The sequence below is a fragment of the Aquarana catesbeiana genome, linkage group LG07 (assembly GCF_042186555.1).
Source record: "Aquarana catesbeiana isolate 2022-GZ linkage group LG07, ASM4218655v1, whole genome shotgun sequence".
Classification (NCBI taxonomy): Eukaryota; Metazoa; Chordata; class Amphibia; order Anura; family Ranidae; genus Aquarana; species Aquarana catesbeiana.
The window spans coordinates 324184640-324210863 of NC_133330.1; the positions used below are offsets into that span (position 1 = coordinate 324184640).

At 43.1% G+C, this 26224-nt stretch overlaps 1 protein-coding gene across 4 annotated transcripts in view; it reads right to left on the minus strand.

Moving 5' to 3' along the window:
- The window catches only part of MIER1 (MIER1 transcriptional regulator), a 70087-nt gene that overhangs the window by 25139 nt on the left and 18724 nt on the right, over nucleotides 1-26224 (minus strand). For all 4 annotated transcript variants that reach the window (XR_012235368.1, XR_012235369.1, XM_073593784.1 and 1 more), the window contains exons 2-8: nucleotides 21675-21699; nucleotides 19271-19416; nucleotides 14219-14368; nucleotides 10907-11033; nucleotides 10745-10809; nucleotides 7998-8070; nucleotides 3224-3375 (exon numbers count right to left, since the gene is read on the minus strand). Coding sequence is in view for 2 of the 4 variants with exons in the window: in XM_073593784.1 (XP_073449885.1) it covers nucleotides 3224-3375; nucleotides 7998-8070; nucleotides 10745-10809; nucleotides 10907-11033; nucleotides 14219-14368; nucleotides 19271-19416; nucleotides 21675-21699 (738 nt within the window). In the remaining 2 variants the exon portion in view is untranslated. The remainder of the gene's footprint in view (nucleotides 1-3223; nucleotides 3376-7997; nucleotides 8071-10744; nucleotides 10810-10906; nucleotides 11034-14218; nucleotides 14369-19270; nucleotides 19417-21674; nucleotides 21700-26224) is intronic.

Here is a 26224-nt window from a genome sequence, read left to right on the forward strand (position 1 = left end):
CGGAGGCCTGGGCACGACGTTATGACGTCCCCTCCAGGCCACGGATGTCAACAAAGCAGGGATTTAGGCTTGAAAGTCTCAGATTTGCTGTTTTTTTTTTTTATCTGATGCTTTCCAGCCTGGAGGAAAGATGTGGGGTCTTCTAGACCCCACATCTCCCCATCAAGAGGACAGGTCCATCAAGGACCTGTCACACACTATTCATATTACAAGGGATGTATACATTCCTTGTAATAGGAATAAAAATGATCAAAAAAGAGAAATAAAAAAGTGCCCCTGTCCCCACGTGCTCATGCACAGAAGCGAACACACACAAGTCCCACCCACATATGTAAACACTGTTCAAACCACACATGTGAGGTGTCGACGCATGCGTTAGAGCGAGAGCAACAATTCTAGCTCTAGACCTCCTCTGTAACTCTAAACATGTAACCTGTAAACAAAATTGAAAGCGTCGCCTATGGAGATTTATAAGTACTGAAGTTTGGTGTCATACCACGAGTGTGCGCAATTTTAAAGCGTTACATGTTGGGTGTCTATTTACTCAGCGTAACATCATCTTTCACATTATAAAAAAAAAAAAAAAAGGGCTATCTTTACGGTTTTGTTACTTTTTAATTCATGAAACTTTTTTTCCCCCAAAAAAACGCGTTTGAAAAAACGTTGCGCAAATACCGTGTGACATAAAAAGTTGCAACGACCGCCATTTTATTCCCTAGGGTGTCTGCTAAAACAATATAAACATAAAATCATCATACATACATATATACACAATATATATATATATATATATATATATATATATATATATATATATATATATATATATATACACATACACACACATATATATATATATATATAAAATGTTTGATGATTTTTACATGTAGGAGAGGAGTGCCAGAATAGGCCCTTTATGGAAGCTGTTAAGGACAGGTAAGCTGCAACATATTACATTTTGTGCTTGGGTTTAGACATCCTCCAACAGGTCCAACCATACAAACAGTGATGTGTGCACACCCCCCAGGGAATATACCGCTAATCAAAAATTCATTAGAGCAGTGTACAATTTTTAAGCTGTATTTAGTGAAGATCTGTATAATTATTTTAACATTAGGAGAGGGACTGTGGTGACAACTTTTAAATTTAAAGCCTAAAATGACATTTAGTTTGCTAAATTACAGTATCATAAATTATTGCTGTTTTTTTCCCCACAAAATATGAACTTCTTCCCATAGAGCCCCTGCTATTTGACACTTCAAGGTGTGCACACACCAGCTGTGTAGTGTAGTTTTAAAGCTGAACTACAGGCACATGTAAGATACACATATTATTGCAGCTCTGTATTTAATACCCGACCTGGTATCAGCCTCCTGCAGCCCCCCGACTGGGAAGGAGGAGGTGGGGACAGCATAAGGAGCCAAATCATTTGTGCTGCAGTACAAGGATCTATGCTGATAGAGGGGGAGAGCAGAGTGTGGTTGAGGAGACAAGACCTGCAGGTTTTACTTAAAGGATAAGTTCACATTAACATGTTACACCAGCATTTAGGGTGTAACATGTAGGATGTTACCAAAGAGGTCCTGTCTGCGCCCCTCTGATTCCCCGCAGTGAGTGTGGGAGGGGGGATCTTTTCCCTGCACCCACTGTCACAATTAAAAAAAAAAAAAAAAAAAAAAAGCACAGGGTGGGGCTAGCAGACCCACCTTGCTACACTGTTTCTGGTCTTGCCCACCCATCAGTTCCTTCTGGGACCAAGTTGTTTGCTATATACCTGTGTCACAGCGATATCTTTACCCAAGACCCCTTTGCTGTGTCTGTTTGGATATGTGGAACGCCAACAGGCGTCTCAAGCTCACGACCACTGCCCCCCTGGGTCTATATTAGCCTACTAATAGTAGGGTCCTTCTGAAAGCTTGGACATCTCCAGAAGTCCCTGCCATCACTACCCTCAAACGAGATTAAAGAATTCTCTTTTATATGGAAAAATTGGACACTTTGATCCAAAACTTCAGACCCACCAAGAGATTCTTTGACCACTGGAGATCCTTTATTGAGTCAACCTTTTCAGCTCCTGAACTACTAAATGTCTTCTTTTCAATTCTCGGAATGGTAGGTCAAGGCGGACGTGCGGAACTCACTAGGGAAAATAAAGATTTGATCTTCTAATACTCAAGGTCACCAATCCCATTTTTCTCTGTTTTCTTGCATTACACTTGACGCTAACCCCGGTCAATGCACTAGGCCCCATGTGGTCACTGTTATAAAAGGTTTTTGTTTTTTGTTTTTTTTTTTAATATAGATTTGGTTATGTGTCCTCTAGCTACTGGGCAGGCATCCCTTCGCTATCCATGTTTCCAAGTAGTAGGAATGTGTTAGTGGTAGGTTATGCTATGACATGTTAGTAGCATTTCTCTGGGAAGATGTAGTTTGCAGAGGCGTGTTTCTCTGGACATGATATTCTGTTTTTCTCACGTTTACCATTGATTTACCCGGTAGACTATTTTTTTTCCCTCTATTACTCCTCTCCATTGTCCTTTTATTTTGGCATGCTATGCAAAACTCAATAAAAATATTAAAAAAAACAAAAAAAAGCACAGCTGCGCTGGGCTTCACCCACATGGTCACATTATTCATTCACAGTGATCTATGAACTACAACTACCATCTGCCACCTCGGCAGATAGCTTGTAGCTCTCAATGAACTGCGAAGTGAGCGCTCTCGAAGTTGTTCTTGTAGTTCATTGATCTTCCTACTCTCCAGTAACTGTCTGCACATAAGGGAGGTACGGGCAGACAGCTATACTGAGATTCTGCAAACTGTGTAATCTCAGGACTGGATAGACAAAAATACAAATCGTTTGTCGGGTAAAACTCCTCATATAAAAGTAGTTTACCTGTGTATATTAGCTATTTGGAGTTCAGCTTTAATGGAAGGACAGGTACATTTCTACTGTATCCTATAATGGCTTGCTAGAAAAACCACAGTACCCAACGAAGGATAAAGAGTCAGACACAAGTGACCACCCAGAGTTCTGCGTCTGACCTGATTCAGTCATTACAGTTCTCCCAACAAGGAAGCCCAAGCAAAATAATGAACACAGGGAGCAATTCAAGATGTAAAACATATAGGAAAAGTATTTCCCTTGAAGCATAAAATATGAAAATAAAAAAAGGGAAGCAGCAGGAAAGTACTAGATACACTATTTGTGCTTCTCCAGTACCTGTTCATTGTCCTTTATGTGTGCTCCTTCAGGAATGGCATCCAGTCCCTTTTCCTCCCCAGTTCTCTTTGATGCCTCTATCAGAAAGTCGATCACTCTTTCCTCTCCAACATAATCCGGATTCCACAGTAACTGGTCATCATTTTCATACACTGCATCATAAAACATTCAAATCAAATTCTGATGAATTCTGTTCAGTACAATAAAGTAACATCTAAGCATTTGATGTACGCCTTTACGGCACTATGTATACTTGTTCTGTGAGTTATGTGGTTATTAAACGTGTTCATTAAATGGGTCTGGTTTTTAAATTCAACTTGGCTTCAAGATTCGTCTGTTCCTACTTCTGCCACCTATCCGGATTTTGGCCCGTGTTAACAGTTGGAAGTATGGGTTCCCAACTTGAACTGTTATTTAAAGTTGAACTCCAGGCAGAAGAGAAAAAAAAACACATTACATTCAATTGGGAAGTTGTGAAAAATGTTTTTAATTCTGCTACTACAGGTATTTGAAGCTGTTTTAGATAAGTTTCCTGCACAGAAGGGTGGGAGAGGAAGTTTTTGTTTTTTTAAGATTTTTTTTATTATCAGGAAATAAGGATCACATACAAAATGCCATATAAATTCAAAACAAGGCATAAAAACAGTATACATTTCACAGGACCAGCCAAAAAGCCAGCACCTCCAACCATAGAAGACCCCCACTAGAGCCCCATACCAAACACCTGTTTCCTAAAAGTCTGACAATTGGATTTTGTGTTTTTTTTTGGGACAGGAAATTTAATCCAAGCAGACTCGATGTATTACATAGTATTGTAAAGTTAACACTAAGAGATTTCCAACATGAAATGTGAGAGGCAGAAGCCAATGCATGACAACCTCCTCAGCAGGCAACCTACTGTATGCCTTTGAGCACAAAATGCAGTAGTTTAGTCCTCGATTGAGATGACAAGGTGTAATAGCCGGCACATTTTGGGGGTTGGAATCAACCCCCTTCATTAGAGCTTGCATATAATTGTCGACCAGTTGTTGCATCTAGGAGGTATTGCAACAGTCATAACAGATGGACAATCCACATGCTTTTAAAGGTTAAGTTCACCTTTGGGAACGTTACATGTTCCCAATGCTGAATCTGCTTCCCCATCCCCCTCCGTGACAGCAGTATGGGGAAAAGTTCCCTGTACTAGCTGTCATTTTTTGAAATCAGTGCGGCCGCGTGGCACTCCGTCCACGTGGCCGCGTCGCTCATTGACACAGCTCTGTTTGATCTGTGATCTGAATGATTTACAATCCCCAACATCCTTTGGGGCTGTCGGCTTGTGGTTCCCAATGAACTACTGCAGTACTGATTCTTCCGGTCAGCGTATCTGCTTGCCTGTATGGGATGTACGGACACACAGGTACAATGACAGATCGGCAGATCTTTGCAGGCTCCAAAATAAACGCATTTTTTACCTGCAAAAAACAATGGGCGTTTTTTTTTTTTTATATTCATCATTTTTATTAACACCAGTTTTTAATTTACAACACTTTAAAAAACAAAACAATACATTCTAATTCAACTTGCAAATTAAAAAAAATTTTAAAAAATTGTTTTGTTAAGTGAACTTATACTTTAAAGCTCTGAAGAAGAGGGACTAATAAATGTGCGTTTTTGAACTCTTTGGGAGCCTAGACATTTTGGATTCTTCCATGGGTGTTCCCTGAAGCGCCCTGGAATACATGAGCTGCCAAAGTACTTTATTCCATCAATCAGGCAATCTTCCCTTGATAATGGATTAAAAATAACAAAAGATTTAGTGCCTTATACCCACACACCCCTTGCATTTTGCCTCCCAGGCGACAGTATTTGGGAGCTATGCATCAATGTAACTAAATGTAGACAGTGTGGGGTGCAGGCAGACCCCAATACCTTGCATTTTAAAACCCATATATTATAGCAGACATAAATCACTCTTTTTCTGAAGCCTCAGCAAACATTTTCTGAAAATTCAGTCACTGGTGTATCCACTTTAAGGGTGGCCACATGATGTTGCAGGGTCTCATGCAGCCACCATTGCAAGTGCACCCTGGCCAGGAATGCATTCTGTGAGGGCTGGATGTAAAGATTTAACCACTTGCCTAAAGGGCACTTAACCCCCTTCCTGCCCAGGCCATTTTTCAGCTTTCAGCACTGTCGCACTTTGAATGACAATTGCGCGGTCATGCTACACTGTACCCAAACACATTTTTTATCATTTTCTTCACACAAATAGAGCTTTCTTTTGGTGGTATTTAATCATTGCTGGGTTTTTTATTTTTTACAAAAAAAATAAAAAAATTTTCTCCTTCAATGATGTGCGCTGATGAGGCGGCACTGATAGGCTGAACTGGTGGGCACTGAGCGACAGCAATGATGGGCAGCACTGATAGGCATCGCTAATGGGCACCGATTGCTGCCACTGGTGGGCACTGATTGGTGACACTGTTGACGCTATACTGTATTTAGGGCACTGATGATCAGTGCCCTGATTACATGTGTAGATGTCCCCCTGTGTGGAGATGCCACTGAGCGGCTCTCCTCGCCACACACTCTGTCAGTGGGAGGCGAGGAGCACCGATTAGCGGCATTTCTGTGTTTACATGTGACCGGCTGTGATTGGACACAGCCGATCACATGGTTAAAGAGCTGCAGACAGAGATCAGGGTCGCGCTGTGTCCTAGCAACACGGCGCGGGCACGCGAAAGCGGCCGCTCTGGGACGCCGTCATCCCAAAACGAGAGCCGCACCGCCCCACCATCGTTTGATGGTGGGCGGGCGGCCACTAGCTAATCTGGCTTATGGTCAGGATAATTATGTAGTTTTTATTTTTTAGTAGGTTGGCATTATGTTAATTATATGGGGTAATGCTAGAGAAAGCAGCATTATTTGCATTTTGGTAGTTTGATTTTCAGTTTTTTTTTTTCAATCTGTGTTATTTATTTTATGTTGTATTTTAATAGTATGGATGGTTTATTAGAAAAAAGTATAATTTTAATTAGCGGGGCGCCGAATGGAAATTTTGGTGCTGAAACCGAAAATGCAGGATGCACTTGGCCGAAAATAACCGAAAATTATATTTTTATATATAAAATTGTATTTTATTCAACTTAATATAAATTTAATTGAATATGATGATTTATTGTTGGCCAAAATTGGCACCTTGAGTGCAAGAAAAGCTCAAGAAAAAACGTATCCATTTAAATCGTATGCATGTCTTCACACTGGTCTGTTGTGTTTCCATTGCGGTGTTAAAAATGCTGCTTGCTGCATTTTTGGTCAGTTAAAAAAAACTGCACCTCCCCATTGAAATGCACTGAAAAGGCAGCAAGAACGCATCAATAATGCACCAGTGTTATGTTTTTGATGCGGTTTTTGAGTCACATGGCCTATGAACACACATCATGAGCACAGTAAAATCGCAGCAAAACCGTATGAGTTTTCGGTGCCATTATCGGCACCTTTTTCTCTTCTTATCGATAACACCATTTTCGGCCGTCGAAATTTCAGGGCATCTCTAGTTTTAAATTAGTTATATTTGGTATTAATTGCTGTTAGGCCTCATGTACACTGCTGCTGGTAAACGGACGTGGAGGAGCAGTTGGGCGTTTTTTTCAGCTGCCCCTGTACTCTCCTCTATGTTATCTTATCAGTACATGTACATGGGGTCGTTTATAGTCGTTTCTAGGCAGTGGAGTTTAGAAGCATTTTTTGGAACGCAAATAAATGCATTCAGGACGGATGTAAAATTTAAAAAGCCCAAATAACTAACAACTTGTAAACGCGGTAACTCGCCTTTATCCGCGCTTCGTTTACAGTCATTTTTCATTTTTGGCTATTTGAAAAAAAAATAGTTAAGAAAAAAAAAGCGCTTCTAAACGCAAACGCAGCAAAACACTTACGCAGCATGTAATTGCAGCAAAATGGAAGTTTTAAACGTCAGTTACTATCTGTCAGGTTAAGTCGTTCAGGAGAGGTTGTTACAACGTCCCGTGTACATGAAGCCTGATTGGTAATTTTATTGTGTCTTGTTTGGTTCATTTTTCTGATCATGTGCTGTCTTGTTGGATGTAACCATCGTAATAATTTCCCTTTGGGATTAATAAAGTATTCGTAATGTACATATAGGCAGTTCTGAAGCCCCCCGAGTGCCATTGCCCTGCTCAACTCCCCAGAAACTTGACCAACACCGGATTCAGAGGCAGCGCTGTCTATCTAGAAGATAGCAGGCACATGCCAATCCGTGGCAGTGATCGCTTTAAAGAAACTCCGCACATGAAGTGTGTATTATAAATTGTTTTTATATGTGAAATACAGGGAGTCAGGGGGTTACATTAGAAGCTGACATGGAGCAAGGAATGATGGGAAATGTAGCCCCGATGCAGCCAGTCATGTGACAATGCTGTTACGGGTCCAATGTGCCCCTTCCAGACCGGATGTTTGGGGATGCTGGCTGAGAAACAGAGAATGCATTTTACAACATCTCATTGCAAGTCATTAGGGATGTGATTTGAAAAAAAAGTCTATATGATATGCATTTCCTTAATGGTCCAGAATAGATTGCTTCAAACAAAGCTGAGGGTTTAATACTACTTTGAACACCTATAAAAGCAAAATGTTTGTACAACATGCTTTGACTAGTCACTCCTAACAGCTACAAAGAAAAGACTCATAAAATTTGCCTTGGAAAAATTAGCTTTTATGGAGTGGGGAAAAGCAATCTGGTCATAATAAAAGACTCTTTTGCACCGCTTACCTCTCTCTGTTTCTCTATACTTGCTGATGCCAGCTGGGATTTCGGCTTGAAACATAGAACCCACCATTATCTCCTAAAGGATAAAAATTAAGCAATGCTGTCAAATAAACATCTGAACATTGGAAACGATGAACATTCGAAAATTACAAGCAAAGTTACAAAAAAATGTCTGCAAAGTGTAAAGTGCAAAGGGTCCATTTCTTGTTAAAAAAAAAAAAGTGCAAAGGGTCCAATCACATGGCAACCAATCGGATCACGGTTTTCTAAAAGAACCAGACCACTGAAAAAAAAAAATTCTATGGCAACATCTTTTTTAGCCTTGCTTAAAGTGGTTGTAAACCCTTTTTGTTGACTTTTACCTAGAATAAGGCTTACCTATAGGTAGTGGAAATACCATAGGTAGTGGAAATATCTCCTAAACGTGCGCCGTTTAGGAGATATTTCCCTTGTAGTGCGCCAATGTCGTCATCGGCGCATGCACTGTAAAGAATCAGGCCACTGTGCCGTTTCTTCCCCCAGCATGTGCCGTGACTGACGGCGCACGCAACTCCGGCCAGTCACACAGCCGGAGTCCGTGGCTCCAGAAGGAAGGGGGCGAACATGGACGCGGCCTGCTCAGGGGATAACGCGGGCTTCGTTTGCAGGAAAGTGTCATATGCTTTTCATTTGCAGGCCTTGCAGGGAGCAAAAGAGGAAGTAAAACCCATCGGGGTTTACTTCCTCTTTAAGTAATAAAGCTGGCCATACCTGATAAAACAGCCAAAACAGGTTTGTGGTTGGCCCTGTTGGCACCCTCCCAACATTCTTCAATTAAAAATTCCAAAATGCCAGACAGGAAATTGTTGGCCAAACCGAATGCAGTCACTGGGGGTGGTTTACTAAAACTGGGGTGCCACAAATCTGGTGCAACTCTGCATAGATAACCAATCAGCTTCCTGTTTTTTTTTTTTTTGGAAAAGCATCATTGAACAAGCTGAAGTTAGAAGCTGATTGGCTACCATGCACAGCTGCACCAGATTTTGCACTCTCCAATTTTAGTAACTCCCCCCTACTGCTTAGGTATTCTGCCAGCTGTCACAATACAATAGCCGGCAATGCAGCAGATTCATCCACTCACGCAGGACAGAATGGATGGAGGAATCTGTTAATTTTTCATGCAGGTTGCAAGAAATACAATTAGGGTAAAAGCTGGCCATACACTGTTAGTTGTTCTTCACTCAGCAAACAGGCTGAACGAGAAGAAAAAAAAAAAAAAAAAAAAAAAAAAAAGATTCCTCCATCTACACAAACTAAGTGGATGGATAAACGCCCCCCCCAGCAGAACATTGAGGTTGATTTACTAAAACTGGAGCAGCTCTGCATTGTAGCCAATCAGATTTTAACTTCAGCTTGTTCAATTAAGCTTTGACAATAAAGCGCTCCTACAGGCTACGCACATATCTTTTGGGAATGTCCACGGATTCAGGATTATTGGTGGGAGGTGACCCAATTCCTCCATGGATTAACCACCATCCCTTTGACAGTCAGCATTTGTCTCCTTGGACTAGTGGATTCGTTGGCATTCTCCTATTTTATGCCAGAAAGGCCATAGTACTTAAATGGAAGTCAGCTAGGCCCCCTATCTTGTCCTCATGGAAACAGTTAATGCAGTGATACCCCAAGAAGTATAAAAATGTTTGGCACCTGTGGACAGACTCGGATTCCATGGTAGATGACCAGGAACCAGTGGATTAGTCTAAACTGACCTCCTGAGTGTTTATTAAGCTCTATAATGCACTGAGGTCTATATTTAAAATGCATGGGCGGTTGTATAAACTTGGAATTTACTTTAACAACAACCTAATCCTATTACTCTTGTAGTATCCAGCTCTGGTGGATAGGGGGAGAGATAGATAGTCTTTCAGGTAATGTTACTCCTTGTCATAATCCTACCTACTGTAGATCTGAGCAATGTGTGTCTAGAGTTATATGATAAGTTGTACTCTGTTACGCACATGGCTTTGTGCATCAGTTAGCCGGGATATGCCCCAATGGCTATGTTTTGTACTTTAAACCATATCATTTTCCAATAGAGAATTTTCCAAAAAAAAAAAAAAACAAAAAAACATTGACAATAAAACCTGGAAGCTTATTGGCTTCAGCCCAGGTTCACATTGATGCGATTTGACATGTCAAATCGGCTGCTATTGTCAGGAATAGCACTGTTCGAATCACCGCACTGATTCCCAAAAGTAGTTTCTGTACTACTTTTGGCGACTTCGGGTGCGATTTCAATAGACATCTATGTATGAACCCGCACAGATGTCTCTGAAATCACCCCCGAAGTCGGACTGAAATGCGGCTATGAAATACCGCAGCAGTGTGGACCTAGGCTCAATGCAGAGCGCCACCAGATTTTGCACGACAGTTTTAGTAAAATCAACCTCATTGTATTCCGACAGCGGGACCGACTTCTGTCGAGCAGGGAAGTCCACACTGAGGCGCAAATATCACGCAGCAGGAAGTTCCCACAAAGCTATTGCCAAAGGAAGGTAGACAAAGGTACCCTCCATGCAGAAAATGGGTAAAAATCCATCAATCTGCTTTAAACCACAGAATCACGATGTAGCTGCCACGGTTTGGTTTAGCACCAAGACTGATCATAGCACGGTCCACGTTTTGAGTGTGCTGAAACTTTAAAACTGAAACAAAACTATAGAGACTTATGGTTCCATTTCAGGAACAAGGAATATTTCAAGAAAATTTACTTTTTTCCAGTCTTCTGAAGGAATATAATCTTCGTCATCTTCGGACTCCTCTTCCATTTCGTTATCTGAGAAAAATAAATTTTCATTGTTATTTCACATTAACCCAGAATGACCTCTCAATCACGGAAAAAAAGCAAGACAGACTAAAAAGGAGAGACTTACTGGTATCAAAGTACTTGCATCGCCGGGACCGTGTAACTTCTGGTGCGTCTTGAGTAGCAGATGGTGCCGGCTCATCAGAGGATTGTGTCTCATCTTCTTGACCAGATGAATCTTTGACAGTTTCATCCTTAAAAAAAGGAAAATCCCATCAGTATGTGCAATGAAACAAGTAGGTTCCCGCTAAATCAGCTAAGGGCAAACCACAAACTTCATCCCAAGCTGAATCACTATCTAGCAGGGCATGCTGGGACTTGTAGCTTATAAACAGCTGGCAGCATTGCCAATCCTTTTATAAGTGATATTTTAACAAAATATTTCTAAAACTGGTAGTTTGGAATTATGGCAACAAAAATAAATGAAAATAAAAGTTTCCAAAAAGGTTTCTAACTTCTGAGCTATCCCCTACTTAAAGGAGAAGTTCACATTTCATAACATGCTATACCCATATTCAGGTTGTAACATGGAACAGGTTATGAATGCACCGCCCCCCATCCCCACTGTAAAAGCAGACAGGGGATCTTCTCCCCGTGTCTGCTGCCAGAATAATAATAAAATAACATAAAAATTATAAAAAGGACGCACTTTGCCCACCCGGCCGCGTCACTCATTCACAGTCCTCTGTAAATGGGAAACTACAAGGTCTGGCAGCCTTTGCGGCAATCGGCTTGCAGTTTTCATTGAACTACCACGGCGCTGTGGTAGTTCATCGAGTCTTCCTGTCAGAATGTATCGGCGTCCTCATATGGAGGAACTAGCCAGCTGATACACTGACAGATCTGCAGGAGACCTGCATGGCACCATCTGCAGATCGTAGGTGCAATGCTGTACAGGCTCCCACAATAAAAAAAATAATAAATGCACATTTTTTTTACCTGCAAAAAAAACGTTCATTTATTTTTTTTAAGGTGAACTTATCCTTTAAAGTGGTTGTAAACCCTTTACAGCCACTTTTACCTACAGGTTAGCCTATAAGGCTTACTTGTAGCTACCGTGGATTTCTCCTAAACTTGCATAGTTTAGGAGATATTCACTGTATACGCATGTGCCGATGTCATCGGCACATGCGCACTGAAGAGACGGCTCATACGTGCCGTTTCTTCAGCTAGTGTGCCGTTACGCTAGAGTGACGTCATCGCGGCTTCGGCCAATCACATCCCCGCAGCCCGCGATACCCGGAAGTAACTCCGGGAGACATGTCGCCGGCCAAATCGGTGTGCCGAGACCGCTGCGGGGGATTCGATCTAAGGTAAGTATATAATAATGAGCTAGTATTTTTTTTTTGTCCCCGTGGGTTTACAACCACTTTAAAGTGGAACTTCCGCTCACCTGATTCCTCCCCCCCCTCCAGTGCCACAATTGGCACCTTTCAGGGGGGAGGGGGGTGCAGATAACTGTCTAATACAGGTATTTGCAGCCACTTCCGGGAATAGACTCCCGAGGGAGTCACGCCCCTTCCCGCACCCGGATATCCCCCCCCCCCCCTCTGTGTCCTGGAAAACACACAGGTCCCAGGAGATAGCGCGGACCAGTTAGGACGTGCAGCGTGACTCGCACATGCGCAGCAGGGAACCGGGAAGTGAAGCCGCAACGCTTCACTTCCTGATTCCCTCACCGAGGATGGCGGTGGCAGCTGCTGAGACCCGAACGATTGATCGGCTTCGACTGCCGACATCGCTGGACCCTGGAACATTTATTAAAAGTCAGCAGCTGCAGTATTTGTAGCTGCTGGCTTTTAATATTTTTTTTTAAGGTGGACTCCCGCTTTAGGCGTATTGTATATAATCAGCAAAATAAAAAATTCTGTCTAATTGGGATTTCATCACGCACATGCATGTATTGCATACATGTATATTCACATACATATGCATGTAATGCAGAGATGATCTGTATAATAGCAATTTTGTACTTGGCTTAAAATTCTATACATGAAGTACAAGTAAAGGGACACAGGAAATCTTTAACTCTTGATTTATGTTGCCGCCTACAGGAGGACTGGACAACTGAAAAAGACACAAAAAAGTAAGCAAGCCCAGAATAAGCTTTCCTACTCTCACCAAGCCTCAGTTTTTTTTAGGAAAGCCGTACCAAGAGCATGATCATAAAGAGAGGGGGGTGGGGCCTGTGTCTCCCAATGGTCTCCAAAAATTTTCTTCACAGACAGGACAAGTTAAGTGTAGATCTGGAAATTACTCTGCAACTTTTTTTTACTTGAGTCCGGTTTCAGAGATTAGAAAGCACCCCACATGGAACCCAATACCCAATAGTCAGTTACTGGCTATTAAAGCATCTCCAGTCCAGTAAAGTTCAGCAGTGTTGGAAAAAAAAAGGAGGAAATAAAATGCTAACAAAAATACACTAGTCTTTAACACGGCAGAGCTGAAGAAAAGATGTCCATCTTTCTAAAACACTAGCAAGCAAATGAGGCATGCTGGTAGTAGGAATGGTTACCTGGGCTAGCCTCCCTCCATTATTTTTGTCTGCCAGCACACAACTCCCCGTTGGCAGCAGTATAACCTGAAGATTAAAGACTTCCTGTGCCCATAAATTGATGAGAAAGATGTTATTTTTAAGCACACCCTGACCCTTAATGCTCCCCCCACCTACCTGAACCCAAATGCTTACATGAACCTCTGAAAATAACTAACTCCTAATCCACACCCTAGCCCCTAAAGCGTAACTTCACTCTCTCAATCAACATTGACTATTTTTTATCCTTATGCTGCTAGCATTAGTAATTAGGAAGAAAAGTATATCATTTTTTAAAAATATTTATTTTTATATTTCTTCATTTACTTCCTCGTTTCCAGGCCTAGGCAAATAATGTCATACATCCGAGGAGTCTTCAGTAAGGGAGGAGGGGATTTCTCAGCTAAGCACATCTTCCTGTCTGCATGCATGAGCTAAGTGCAGATGGATTCCAGGGTAAATTCTACATCTATCATCTGCCCTTACTCAAGATGGCCACGGCCAGAAATGCTAGGGGGCGGTTTTTCAAAATAAAGCATAGAGACATGCATGGGTGGGCCAGTTTATTTTATTAAAAATGAATTAAATAGCGTTGCTTGGTTTCTGGTGCTCTGATGCAGTGTAGTGTAGTTCCGCTTTAACCTAAGTTGAACTGTCAGGAGATAATGACTGCTTCACTTAGGAGACCAGGGATGCTTGCCAGCACCAGCTTGCACACCAATCAATAAGCCATTGAAGCATCCAACACACTGTATGGTGTATGGGATTGCCCTGACTAGTAGAAGTCAGAATCCGCTTCGTGGCCAGAATTTACCTTCATACTGGCTTCTTTAGTCTGATGCTCACCTTATTTTCCCCGCTGCATCCACTGTTCCCATCATTGTCCTCCTCCTCCTCCTCTTCATCCTCCTCTTCCTCCTCCTCTTCTCCAGGTAGAGGTACTGTGCTACCATAGCCATAAAGTCGTAATAATTCATGAATCGGCATCTCGCTCTCCTGGAATAAAAGCACCGCTGGTTACTGTTACTATTATTTCATCATTCAGCAGGGACAAACTGATCACAGTTTCTTTTGAATTGCTGTTAAAGGAGAACTCCAAGTCATCTGCATCTACCTAGCTTATAAACGTAACCACTCAAGGAACAGGCCTTTTTCTAAAACATGTTGCTTACAAGTTTAAATGAGTATTTTTTGCTAGAAAATTACCCCCAAACATTATATATATATATATATATATATATATATATATATATATATATATATATATATATATATATATATATATATATATATATATATATATATATATATATATATATATATATTTAGCAGAGACCCTAGAAAATAAAATGGCAGTCGTTGCAATATTTTATGTCACACTGTATTTGCAAAGAGGTGTTTCAAAGGCAATTTTTTTTGGAAAAAATACACCTTTAATGTATAAAAAAAAAAAAAACAAACAGTAAAGTTGGCCCAATTTTTTTGTATAATGTGAAAGATGGTTACGTCAAGTAAATAGATACCCAACATGTCATGCTTCAAAATTGCACATGCTTGTGGAATGGTGACAAACTATGGTACTTAAAAATCTTCACAGATGTCGCTCCGGTCCTCCAAGGGCATAGAGTCGAGTGGGGGATATCTTGCCCTCACTCGACTTCCTGCCCATCGATCCAGGTGGCTCCAGTAAGCGGGGGAAATGACCGGGAAGCAAGGAGAGGGGAGAGGGCACCTCTCCTGCTGCCTATAAAAGTGATCCCGTGGCAAATCTGCCTCCGGGACCACTTTTACGTGAAAGAGGATCGCCCACTGTATAAAAAAAAAAATACCGGGTTATGGCAGCAAGCTGCTGCCATAACAACAGTATATAACATCAAAGTATATATATAGTGGGTGGACCGGAAGTGGTTCAACAATCAATGTTGATAAAAAGAAAAAAAAAAAAAAAGTTCTTTAGCAGGGGCGGTGCTTAACCTCTGGGTGGTAACTTCCTTCCTAGATTGCCTTCAGCAATAACAGATCGTAAACAATTACACATGGTCCAAAATTGTGAAGGCCCCGCTAGGTTGTTAAAGCGGAGTTCCACCCATTTTATGCACTTTCCCCTTATCTCATTCTTTTTCCAATGCAAATTCGTTTTTAATTTTTCTAAATGGAAAAACCTTTTATTTTCTTCTTTATCCAGCACTTCCGGCAGTCCCAGCCTAGGCGATTACGTCACTAGGCGATTCGCAAGGGTTCCTGGGATAGCGGCGTCATGTATCCCAGAAGTTCTTGGGGGTCTCTTAATACCGAAATCTCGCGCTATTTCCCGTCAGGAAATGATGCGAACAGGAGGAGTTCGGCACCATTTTCAAGGAGGAGCATCTACCAGGTAGGAAGTGGCGCCGCTCAGTTCCGAATACAAGCTGTAATTTACAGTAAGAAGTGATGCGGGCACTGAGTAAATATGTGATGCAGGCGCCGCGGTATTACTGTGCAAGCGCAAGATCAGGAGGTGCATGCTGGGTAGCGAGCTGCACCAATTCCCAGAAATAGATACAGGAGGGCTTCAGATGCCCACAGTGGAGATGGACAGCTTCCGAGATCCAGGTAATTTTACTAAATTTAAATAAAAAAAGGACTACAGCCATAACACTAAAGAGTGCATATTAAGAGGAGCATGTTAAATTGTAGTCTTAAAAAAAATAAAAAATTGAATTGGAATGGAACTCTACTTTAAGTCCCTTGTTTCTAGGGTACTACTAATGCTAGAGCTTACAAATACATTTTGGTTAGCTTCCAATTCTGTGGTAACAGTTTGGAGAAGGCCCTTTTCTGTTCCAGCATATCAGTGCTCACGTGCACAAAGCCAACTCCATAAATACATGGTTTGAGGCATTTTATGTGAAGGAACCCAAGTGGCCTGTACAGTTCTGACCTTAAAGTGATTGCAAAGGTTTGTTTTTGTTTTTTTTGTAAAATAACAAACATGCTGCTCTGTGGAAGGGTTTTGCACAGAGCGGCCCCGATCCTCCTTTTCTGGGGTGTCCCGGGGGCGCTCCTGGCTCCTCCTCTTCATCAGGTGCCCCCACCGAGAGACACTTCCCCTGGGGGCACCCCTGTGGGCGCGCTCCTGAGTCCTGCTGCTGCATTTATTGACAGACAGCAGGACTCGACCCCGCCCCTGGCTTCCGTGTCACCGGATTTGATGGACAGCAGCGGATGCCAATGGCTCCTGCTGCCATCACTCTATCCAATGAGAACCCGAGGCAGCGGCTGGAGCTGCTGGGCTCGTGCCTGGAACAATCGGGTTCAGGTAAGAAAAAAGGGGGGACAGCTGCAGCAAAGAAGGTTTTTTCACCTTAATGCATAGTATGCATTAAGGTGAAAAATCTTGAGGGTTTACAACTCCTTTAACTCTACTGAATACTTTTGGGAAAATTTGGAACGCTGATCCAACAGCAGTATCTGTCATCAAAAAATTCTCTTTGATCTGAATGAGCGCTGATTCCCAGACACACTCCAAAATCTTGGAGTAATGCACAGTGTTGCATGACTGTGCTAAAGTAACCCAGTGCCAAAAAACAAAAAATGGCCTGGTCACGAAGGGGGATAAAATCTTCCGGGGGTCCAGTGGTTAAACACCAAAACAGAAAACATTCTGCAGGGACCTTTACTGTCACAAAATAAGTGTCAAAGGGCCACAGGTTTTGCGTCAGGGTTCTATAAGGATGAAGTTAACATTTGAAGTTATATTTTTCACGGGGTGGATACAGCATTAGTAATGGGTATTGGTACATACAGGCTGCTGATTCTGATAAAGTTGCACTGCAGGATTATATTTAACAACTGCCAGATACTGCCCTGAGTGGCTGTCTTTCAGCACAGTGAAGGTTACCAGCTGCTGCTACTGACAAAAGTTGCGCTGCCCCTTACTCCATTCATATAACTTGTCTTAGTACTATCTCACAGTACATATAGTTTTGTGAATAGATGCTGTAGATCAACACCTCCTCCACTCACAGAACGCTATGCATTGTGTGATAGTAGTAAGGCAATTTCTATGAATGGAGGTGAGGGTAGGTGGGGGTAAGCGGCACAGCTTTTGTAAGCAGCTTCTGGTAACCTTAACAGCAGAGAAAGGCAGCTGCACAGTGCAATACCTGGTAGCTGTGAAGGAGACACAGCAGAAAGATTATTGTCTTTAGGAGCAGCAGCTTTCAGGTAACGAGATGCACACCAATACGCACAACTTATGTATTTGCTGCTGTATCCCAAACAAAGATATACAACTTCAGCTTTAACAGTTTTCACAGAAAAAAATTACAGTTTTCTAAAAGGATAATGAAGTTACCAATGAGTTTATTGTAAACACGTGCAAAACACTAAGCAGTGTTCACATAGGCCACAAAGTGGCAGTCTTTTTGGTTAAAGCGTTGATGGGTAAAGTTTTAAAAAAAAATGCATCTATATTGTGTGAAAGATGCAGTATCTATTCAACCACTTGCCTACCGGGGAACTTTCACCCCATTCCCGCCCAGGCCAATTTTCAGCTTTCAGTGCTGTCACACTTGCGCGGTCATGCAAATCTGCACCCAAACAAACTTATAACCATTTTTTTGAGACAGAGCTTTCTTTTTGGTGGTATTTAATCACCATTGAAATTTTTATTTTTTTGCTAAACGAAAAAAAGAGCGGGAAAAAAAAAAACGTTTTTCTGTTAAAATTTTTTGTAAATAAGTACCGTATTTATCGGCGTATAACACGCACCCCAATTTAAGAGGGAAGTTTCAGGAAAAAAAACTTATTTTTAAAAAAAAAAAACACTTTGAAGCAAAATAATGGTCAGTGAGAATCAATGCAGCCCAATTTGTGCCCATCTGCAGCCTGTTCTGCGCCCATCTGCCCCATCAATGCAGCTCACATCTCATAGGAAATCACTGAGCCGTCATTTGTTTACTCGGCTCTCAGTCGGCGGTCACACACACAGTCCCGCCTCCGCCATCGGCATTGGACCAGCTCCTGTGATAGACAGAACACTGGTCCAATGCCGGTAGCGGAGGCGGGACTGTGTGTGTGTTACGCGCGAGCCGAGTTAGAGCCGAGCGGAAAGGAGAGGAGATGACGGCTCGGTGATTTCCGGCGGCACTCGCCCCCCTCCTTCCCCTTTGAGGTACGCTGTCGGTGTATAACACGCACCCGTGATTTTTTCCGCCTACTTTCAGTGGAAAAAAGTGCGTGTTATGCGCCGATAAATACAGTAATTATTCTCCCTCACCGATGGGCACTGTTGGGGCTGCACTGGTATTCTGGACACTAATGATCAGTGCCCATGTCCCCTGTGTGGATTGCCGCTTATTGGCTCTCCTCACGCGCTGTCGGCGTGAGAAAAGGACTGCCGATAACCGACGTATTCAGTGTACATTGTGATTGGACACAGCTGGTCACATGGTAAAGAGCCATTGTGATTGGTTCTTTACCCTGATCTGTAATCAGCTGTGTCCGAAGGACAAAGCGATCACAGATCACTGCCAATGCGTGCCGCAGGGGGGCGCGATTACAGGGGGAACGTCAATAGACTCCTTCCTGGCAATGTGCAACCACACCATAGCTGTCATTCGGCTATAGCGCTGTCCTGAAGAGGTTAAACATTTTGTACCACACGATTTAAAAACACAGAAGCAGAACTAATGACATAAAATTGTATTGTTTTTATTTAAAAAGTACCTGGATGTACTAGAGACTGACGACTTGGACTTTGCTCAGCAGTAACACCCAAACGACGTGGTTACTGGGATACATGTCACCTATGGCACATTTCTACGGCATATTCTTAGCGCTATTAAAATGGAGTGAGCTGTAAAGTGGCAAATTAAAGGCAATAAAAAAAGGAGAGAAGTGCTCCATTTCACTCACCCTTTCCAGGTGCTCAATCTCAGAACTGAAGTTCACATCGCCCTCCATTAACTCTTCCTCCTCCAAAGTCCGCTCGTCATCAAACTCGTGAACCAACATGTCGGCTGAGGGGTCAAACTCATGGTCATCGGATGTAGCCGAGCCTCCTAATCCAAAAAAGAAAAACAATGTTTATTGGTGACTGAAAAAAAAAAAAAAAAGGAGAAACGAAAAAAAAAACCTGAAGAGCTCACTGTACTAACTATGTCATATGTCATGTTAGTACAGAGATCTCCCCGCTAAGCTATTGTGTTCTGACAGGGGGAGAGGGACAGGAACGACACACACAGACACAGGTCAGCACTCGCAGACATTGGCTGAGAGCTCTGATCAGATGCCGATAGGCTGCTGGTTTTCCAGCATGCTCATTTGACAGAAGCTGGTCATGAGATTGGCTTCCATCAAACAAGGACCTGTAACCACATGGCCGGTTTCTACTGCACAAGCTGATTTCGGCCATGTGTACGGGGCTTAAAGTGGTTGTGAAGGCAGAAAGTTGTTCCTCTTCCTAATGCATTCTATGCATTAACCACTTTAGCCCCGAAAGAATTTACCCCCTTCCTGACCAGGGTATTTTTTGCGACGTGGCACTGCATTGCTTTAACTGACAATTGCGCGGTCGTGCGACGTTGTACTCAAACAAAATTTATATTCTTTTTTTCCCACAAATAGAGCTTTCTTTTGGTGGTAATTTTTTTTTTTTGCTATAATAAATATTCCAATTTTATTTTTATTTTTTAAAATCAAATTTTTTCCTCAGTCTAGGCCGATATGTAATCTTCGACATATTTTTGGTAAAAACAAAAAACAACGCAATAAGCGTATATTGATTGGTTTGCGCAAAAGTTATATAATATTATATAATAGCGCCTACAAAACAGGTTATTGATTTATGGCTTTTTTTTTTTTTTACTAGTAACGGCGGCGATCTGCAAATTTTTATCGTGACTGCAACATTGCACCGGACAAATTGGACACTTTTTTTTAATCCACTGACATTTATACAGCGATCAGTGCTATAAATAGCCACTGATTACTGTATAAATGTCAATGGCAGGAAAGGGGTTAACACTAGGGGGCGATCAAGGGGTTAAATGTGTTCCCTCACTGTGTGTTCTAACTGTGGGGGGTGGGGACTGACTGGGGGAGGAGACACATATATATATTATATATATATATATATATATATATATATATATATATATATATATATATATATATATATATATATATATATACACACATACATACACACACACACACACACTAGGAACACACAATCTGTCTCCTCTCCCCTGACATGACATGGATTTGTGTGTTTACAAACACACAGATTCACTTTCCTGCTCTGTCACGAGCGATCGCGGGTGCCCGGCGGACATCGCGGCTGCCGTGCATGCTCACTGTCTCCTCAGTGACGTCGTGTGCACGCCCCCTATACCCCTTAAAGCGGTAGCCGTACAGTGATTTGCGCAGGGGAGCCATTCTGCTGGCGGTCGGCATGTGGTTAAGATAAAAAACATTCTATGTGCAGCAGCTCCCCCCCCCAAATCTCATCTTAGTCCCATCTCTATCCAGCGATGTCCACGAGTGCCCCAGCCGTCCGGGTCTCTCCCCCCTGGATTGGCTAAGACACATCAGCAGCGCCATTGACTCCCACTGCTGTCAAATTCAGCCAATGAGGAGGGGCCCAACCACGGCTCTGTGTCTGAATGGCAATCAACAGGAGGGAGGGGGTTGGAACTCCAGCCAGGGACCCGAGAAGAGGATCGGGGGCTGCTATGTGCAAAACCACTACACAGAGCAGGCAAGTGCAACATGTTTATTATTTTCTATTAAAATAATAAACAAGACTTTACAATCACTTTAGTGCCGGTTCACACAGGGGCGGCACGACTTGCAGGTCGCCTCAGCGAGGCGACCTGCAAACGACTTCCGAGGCGACTTGCAAAACGACTTCTATATAGAAGTCTATGCAAGTCGCCCCAAGTCGCCCCCAAAGTAGTACAGGAACCTTTTTCTAAGTCGGAGCGACTTGCGTCGCTCCTATTAGAACGGTTCCGTAGCACAGAACGGGAGGCGACTTGTCAGGCGACTAGGTCGCCTGACAAGTCGCCCCTATGTGAACCGAGCCTTAAGGTTGGGCCTCCATCATTCGAGAACAGAACATTACTATGGCAAAGGTAAATTCCATTGGTCTGTAGTTTTACCTTACGTTTTGATAAATCCAAGTAATATGGGATATAGACACACACACATTAATTATATATAAAAAACACACATTAATTATATCTATCTATATATCTATCTATATTTTTTTTTTTTGCACATACATGAAATGATAAAACAAATAAAAACAAGTTACCTGGGCTTACATTCCCAAGAGAAGGCTGTAAAACAAAAGAAAGCTGTTAGGCCAAAAAAATAGCAATTTTACACAGCAACACCAAACGTAAAGTGAAACCCAAGCGAATGGCACTTTGTTTGCTAAAGCATTGTATGTCAATCCCCATTTTTAATAAAAATACTTAACTTTTTTTTTTTGTCCTTTGTAAGGACGTGCTGCTAATCTCCTGCAGCCTCTTCCTGTTAACAATGTACTTCCACAATGACCTTCATGGCAGGACCACCAGAATTTTTTTTTTTTAATGAGATATAAAGATTTAAAATTTTGAACGTTTTTTAAATTAATGGTTGTAAAGGCTGAAGTTTTTTTTTTTTTTTTTTTTTACCTTAATGCAGCTCCCCACCCCCCTTATACCTACCTGAGCCTTAGCTCGATCCACGAGAGCCTTGGCTCTCTCTCTCTCTCTGGCTTACAGCCATTGGCTCCCGCTGCCGTCAACTACAGCCAATGAAGAGGAAGTGGGAGTGGGGGTGGGGCTGAGCCATACTCTGTATGTCTTATGAACACACAGAGGAGGCTTGAGAGCAGCTTGCCATTGTGGGTAAGCAAAAAAAGGTTTGCTAATATAAAAAAGAAAAAAAAAAAAAAAAAAGGAACCGTTAGAATCACTTTAGATGAACATGTTATTGCAAGATGGAGTTAAAGGGGTTGTAAAGGTACATGTTTTTTCACCTTAATGCATTCTATGCATTAAGGTGAAAAAACATCTGACGATTAGTTTGTTTGCTTACCTGAGCCCTCGAAAGTCCCACATCGTGAACGCGCTGGATTCTCGGCTCATTCATTGGATGATTGATAGCAGCACAGCTATTGGCTCCCGCTGCTGTCAATCAAATCAATGACGCGGCGCGCCAGGGGCGGGGTCAAATGATACAGTCGGCGGTTGGGCCTCCATCAGAGTGAGGGAGAGTGATTTTTTTTAATTTTTTCCCCCCAGGAGCCTGGAGAGCATTGCACCTGCAATCAGCATATCACGGGTGCAATGTCAGGCTCCTGCAGACACTCAGTACAGCTGCTTGCACCTCCTATACATGCAGTTACTGAAGTGCAGGAAACGTCAATGAACTCACAAGAGCACTCAGAGTTTATCGAGAACTATAAGCAGTCTGCTGCGGTGACAGACAGCACTTGTAGTTCATTCACAGAACTCTGCAAATGAATAATGCAGTTGTGTAGGCAGAGTCCCGGTGTTCTGCCGAGAAAGTTCCCCTCGGCGGATAAGGACACCCCTGTACTGCGCAGGCGCAGCTCTTGCGCAGTACGAGCCGGCGGAAATAGCCGAAGCCGAATAGTTGTAAATCAGCTGTACACGGCGCCTGTAAGAGGGCCCCTCGCAGGGCCCCTCGCACGCTTGGGGCACGGCCTCGCTCGCCACGCTTCGGGCACGGCCTCGCTCGCCACGCTTCGGGCATGGCCTCGCTCGCCACGCTTCGGGCATGGCCTCGCTCGCCACGCTTCGGGCATGGCCTCGCTCGCCACGCTTCGGGCACGGCCTCGCTTCGCTCGGCACTTTTTTATTCTCCCTCCCACTTGGATGGTGGGGCTTGAACCTGGACCCAGGGCACAGGCGCCGTGTCCAGCTGATTGAAGGTTTTCAGTTTCGGCGGCTCCTTAGTCGTTGGTACTGCGCAAGCGCTGCGCCTGCGCAGTACAGGGGGGTCCTTATCCGCCAGGGGAACTTTCTCGGCAAGACACTGGCACAGCCGCTCCGTTTTTAAATTGTGACAGCGACACCCGTTATTTCAATGAGAGATCAGGGGGCTGCTGCTTTAGTAAGATGTTACTAAAGGTGAACTTGTCCTTTAATTAAAGCAAAACTGCCGTTATGGGAGAAGGTATCAATGCACCACCTAAATATGGGGTCAGCAGCCTGTAGATCGCGGACAGGTGGCTGGTAGATGGCGGTCTCGGCTTGCTGACCCCACTATTCCAGAGCATCAGTGTGCAATGCAGAGGGACTACTTGTAAAGTTGAAGCTGTAGTAGGAAGTAAGAGCCGTATAAGCCGATGCCGCCTCTGTAGTGCCGGCTCCTGTCCCATACAGAGTTATACCTACTGCACTCCACCTCTTATCCCGGCTAGCAGTCTCCACATAGTGGTGCCAGCAGCAGTAGGTCCGGTGAGGCAGCAATAGCAGGGCTCAGAACAGGAGATCGCCCCACTGCAGGTCAGCGGGACGGGGGGGTAAGAAAGGAGTCCAGTGTAAGTTCACCTTGCATTGGACCCCGAGTCCTGTTGTCTGTGTCAATGGACGGCAGCAGCCAGACTCGGGAGTGTGCCCCAATGAAATGCGGCTCTCTGTGGGGGCACTCGAGAAGAGGAGGAGCCAAGAGCACCGCTGGGGGACCCCAGAAGAGGAGGATCGAGGGCCACTCCGTACAAAACCCGTGCACAGAGGAGGTACGTATAACATGTTTATGTTTTTAAAAAAAGAATGAGGCTTTCCAATCACTTTAAACCTCAAATTGTCTTACTACCGCATCACAATCGCGTGCATTGAACAACAATCATGGGTTTAAATCGGGTGGTTAGAGGGCAACATATCGCCTCCTCATTACCTGTCAAACACACTGGGGGGTGAGGAGGGGGGGGGGTCCTGTGAAAGTTCACCTTACAGATTTTTCTGTAAAGGTGAACTTACACTTTAAGGTTGCCTACCCCTCTCCTCTGAGTATGCAGTGCTGCTGCAACAGACTTCAGTTCACATCATGCAACAACTAGCATGAATGTTGGCTGGATTGTGACCGATCTCAAGTCTACCACTCACAGCCTTCTGTCTACACCAGCATTGGTGCATGCTGCTCAGCCGGGCACAACAGGTAGGTGATGGTTGGCGGGACAGATTAGGAGGCACAGGTACCTCAGTTTTAAAATTTGCTAGATAGTGCTCATTGTCCAGAGAGGAGACCCCTTTCACACTGAGCTGCCCCGGGCATCAGCAGTAAAGCGGCTATATTTTTAACGCTGCTTTACCGGCGCCATTCGGCCGCTAGTGGGGCAGTTTCGACCCCCACTAGTGTCCGAAAAGGGGTTAAATGCGCCCGCAAAACGCTTTGCCGGCGATATCACGGCGCTGCCCCATCGTTTTCAATGGGCAGGAGTGGTGTATTCACCGCTGCAAAGAAGCTGCTGGCAGGACTTTTTGTGACGCCCTGCCAGCGCAGCGCCCCAGTGTGAAAGCCCTCAGGTTTGGGTTTGCAGCTGTGTGAATATTGTGTACTGTTCTACCACTTTTAATCTTTTAAAATGAAACAATTATTTTTTTGTATACTTTCGTTTTGCCCTTCAAAGTCCCACTCAGAGGAAAATTCCCCCTTTTTTTTGCGGCGTACCTCAGTTTTAAAGCCACCCAAATTCACAACTGCCACATGTTTAACTTGAGATGCAGAGTTTGACAGACAGCACTCGCCCATTGAGTTCAATTGAGACACATCGCAAACCACGATCTGAATGCTTAGCCTACAGTTGAGACGCAGTCCCACAATGCAATGTAAAAAAAAAATTGTATATTATATATGTGTAATATGTTGCAGCATACCAGTCTTTAGATGTAGTAGCTGCATTTGTTTTCTTTAGGTTTGTTTCCTTCTGTTTTCTCCTGGTAATCTGGCCAGTAACACACCTCCTGTATTATTCAGACACCACTCTGGATGAATGATCACAGGAGGCATATTTGGACTTCAGCAGTCTCAGTCAGGGGGTGTGTTAGATGTACTAGCGGATTTAAATACAGAAAGAAATTGGGCAGGACTACAGAACACCTCACAGGAATAGACCAGCTGACAAGATTGTTGTCGGGATCAATAAGGATTTTTTTTGCACTTATTGAAAAGATGCAACATAATTTCAAGAGTATATTTAACATCAAAAAAAGGAACAAATAAGAGAAGTTTATGGGTGAACTTTGTTTATTTATATACAGAGTGAGGAACTACTATAACCCATCTTCATCAGATTACAGCATGTCTTTGTATGGGAGGATTCTTCTCACACAGCCAAGAGAAGGTTGGGAGGGAAAATATAACAAGACGTGTCAGACAGAAAAGAAAGTGAAAGAAATTCCCAGAACAAAAACACTAAAATGAGCCAAATTACTGATGGAAATGATGACATGAAACAGTATTCACTGTTCACTCATTTCTTCTCTTTCTGATCGACTACAAACACACTTCTTTTCATTACCCTGGAAAAGATACATTGTAACATTCAATCAATCTTCCCAAAAATAGCATTAAATGGATTTCCTAAAATATGACGTCAGCTTTCTAGTTTCTAGGCCTCGAACTGCGAGGGATTCCAGGCTCCGTGTCTTTGTGGAATTTAAGAGAGCCACATTTACAGAAAATTTGGAACACAGTGGATGAGATAAAAATCGATCTTTTCTTTTATTATTTGTCCTCAGTGACAGCACAGACTCAGAACCAGGCCTGTCCTAAACAGACCCCACGACGAGATATAGAACCGAACTTCTAAACCTCAGAGAAACCAGGGCTGCGAAATTCTCCCAC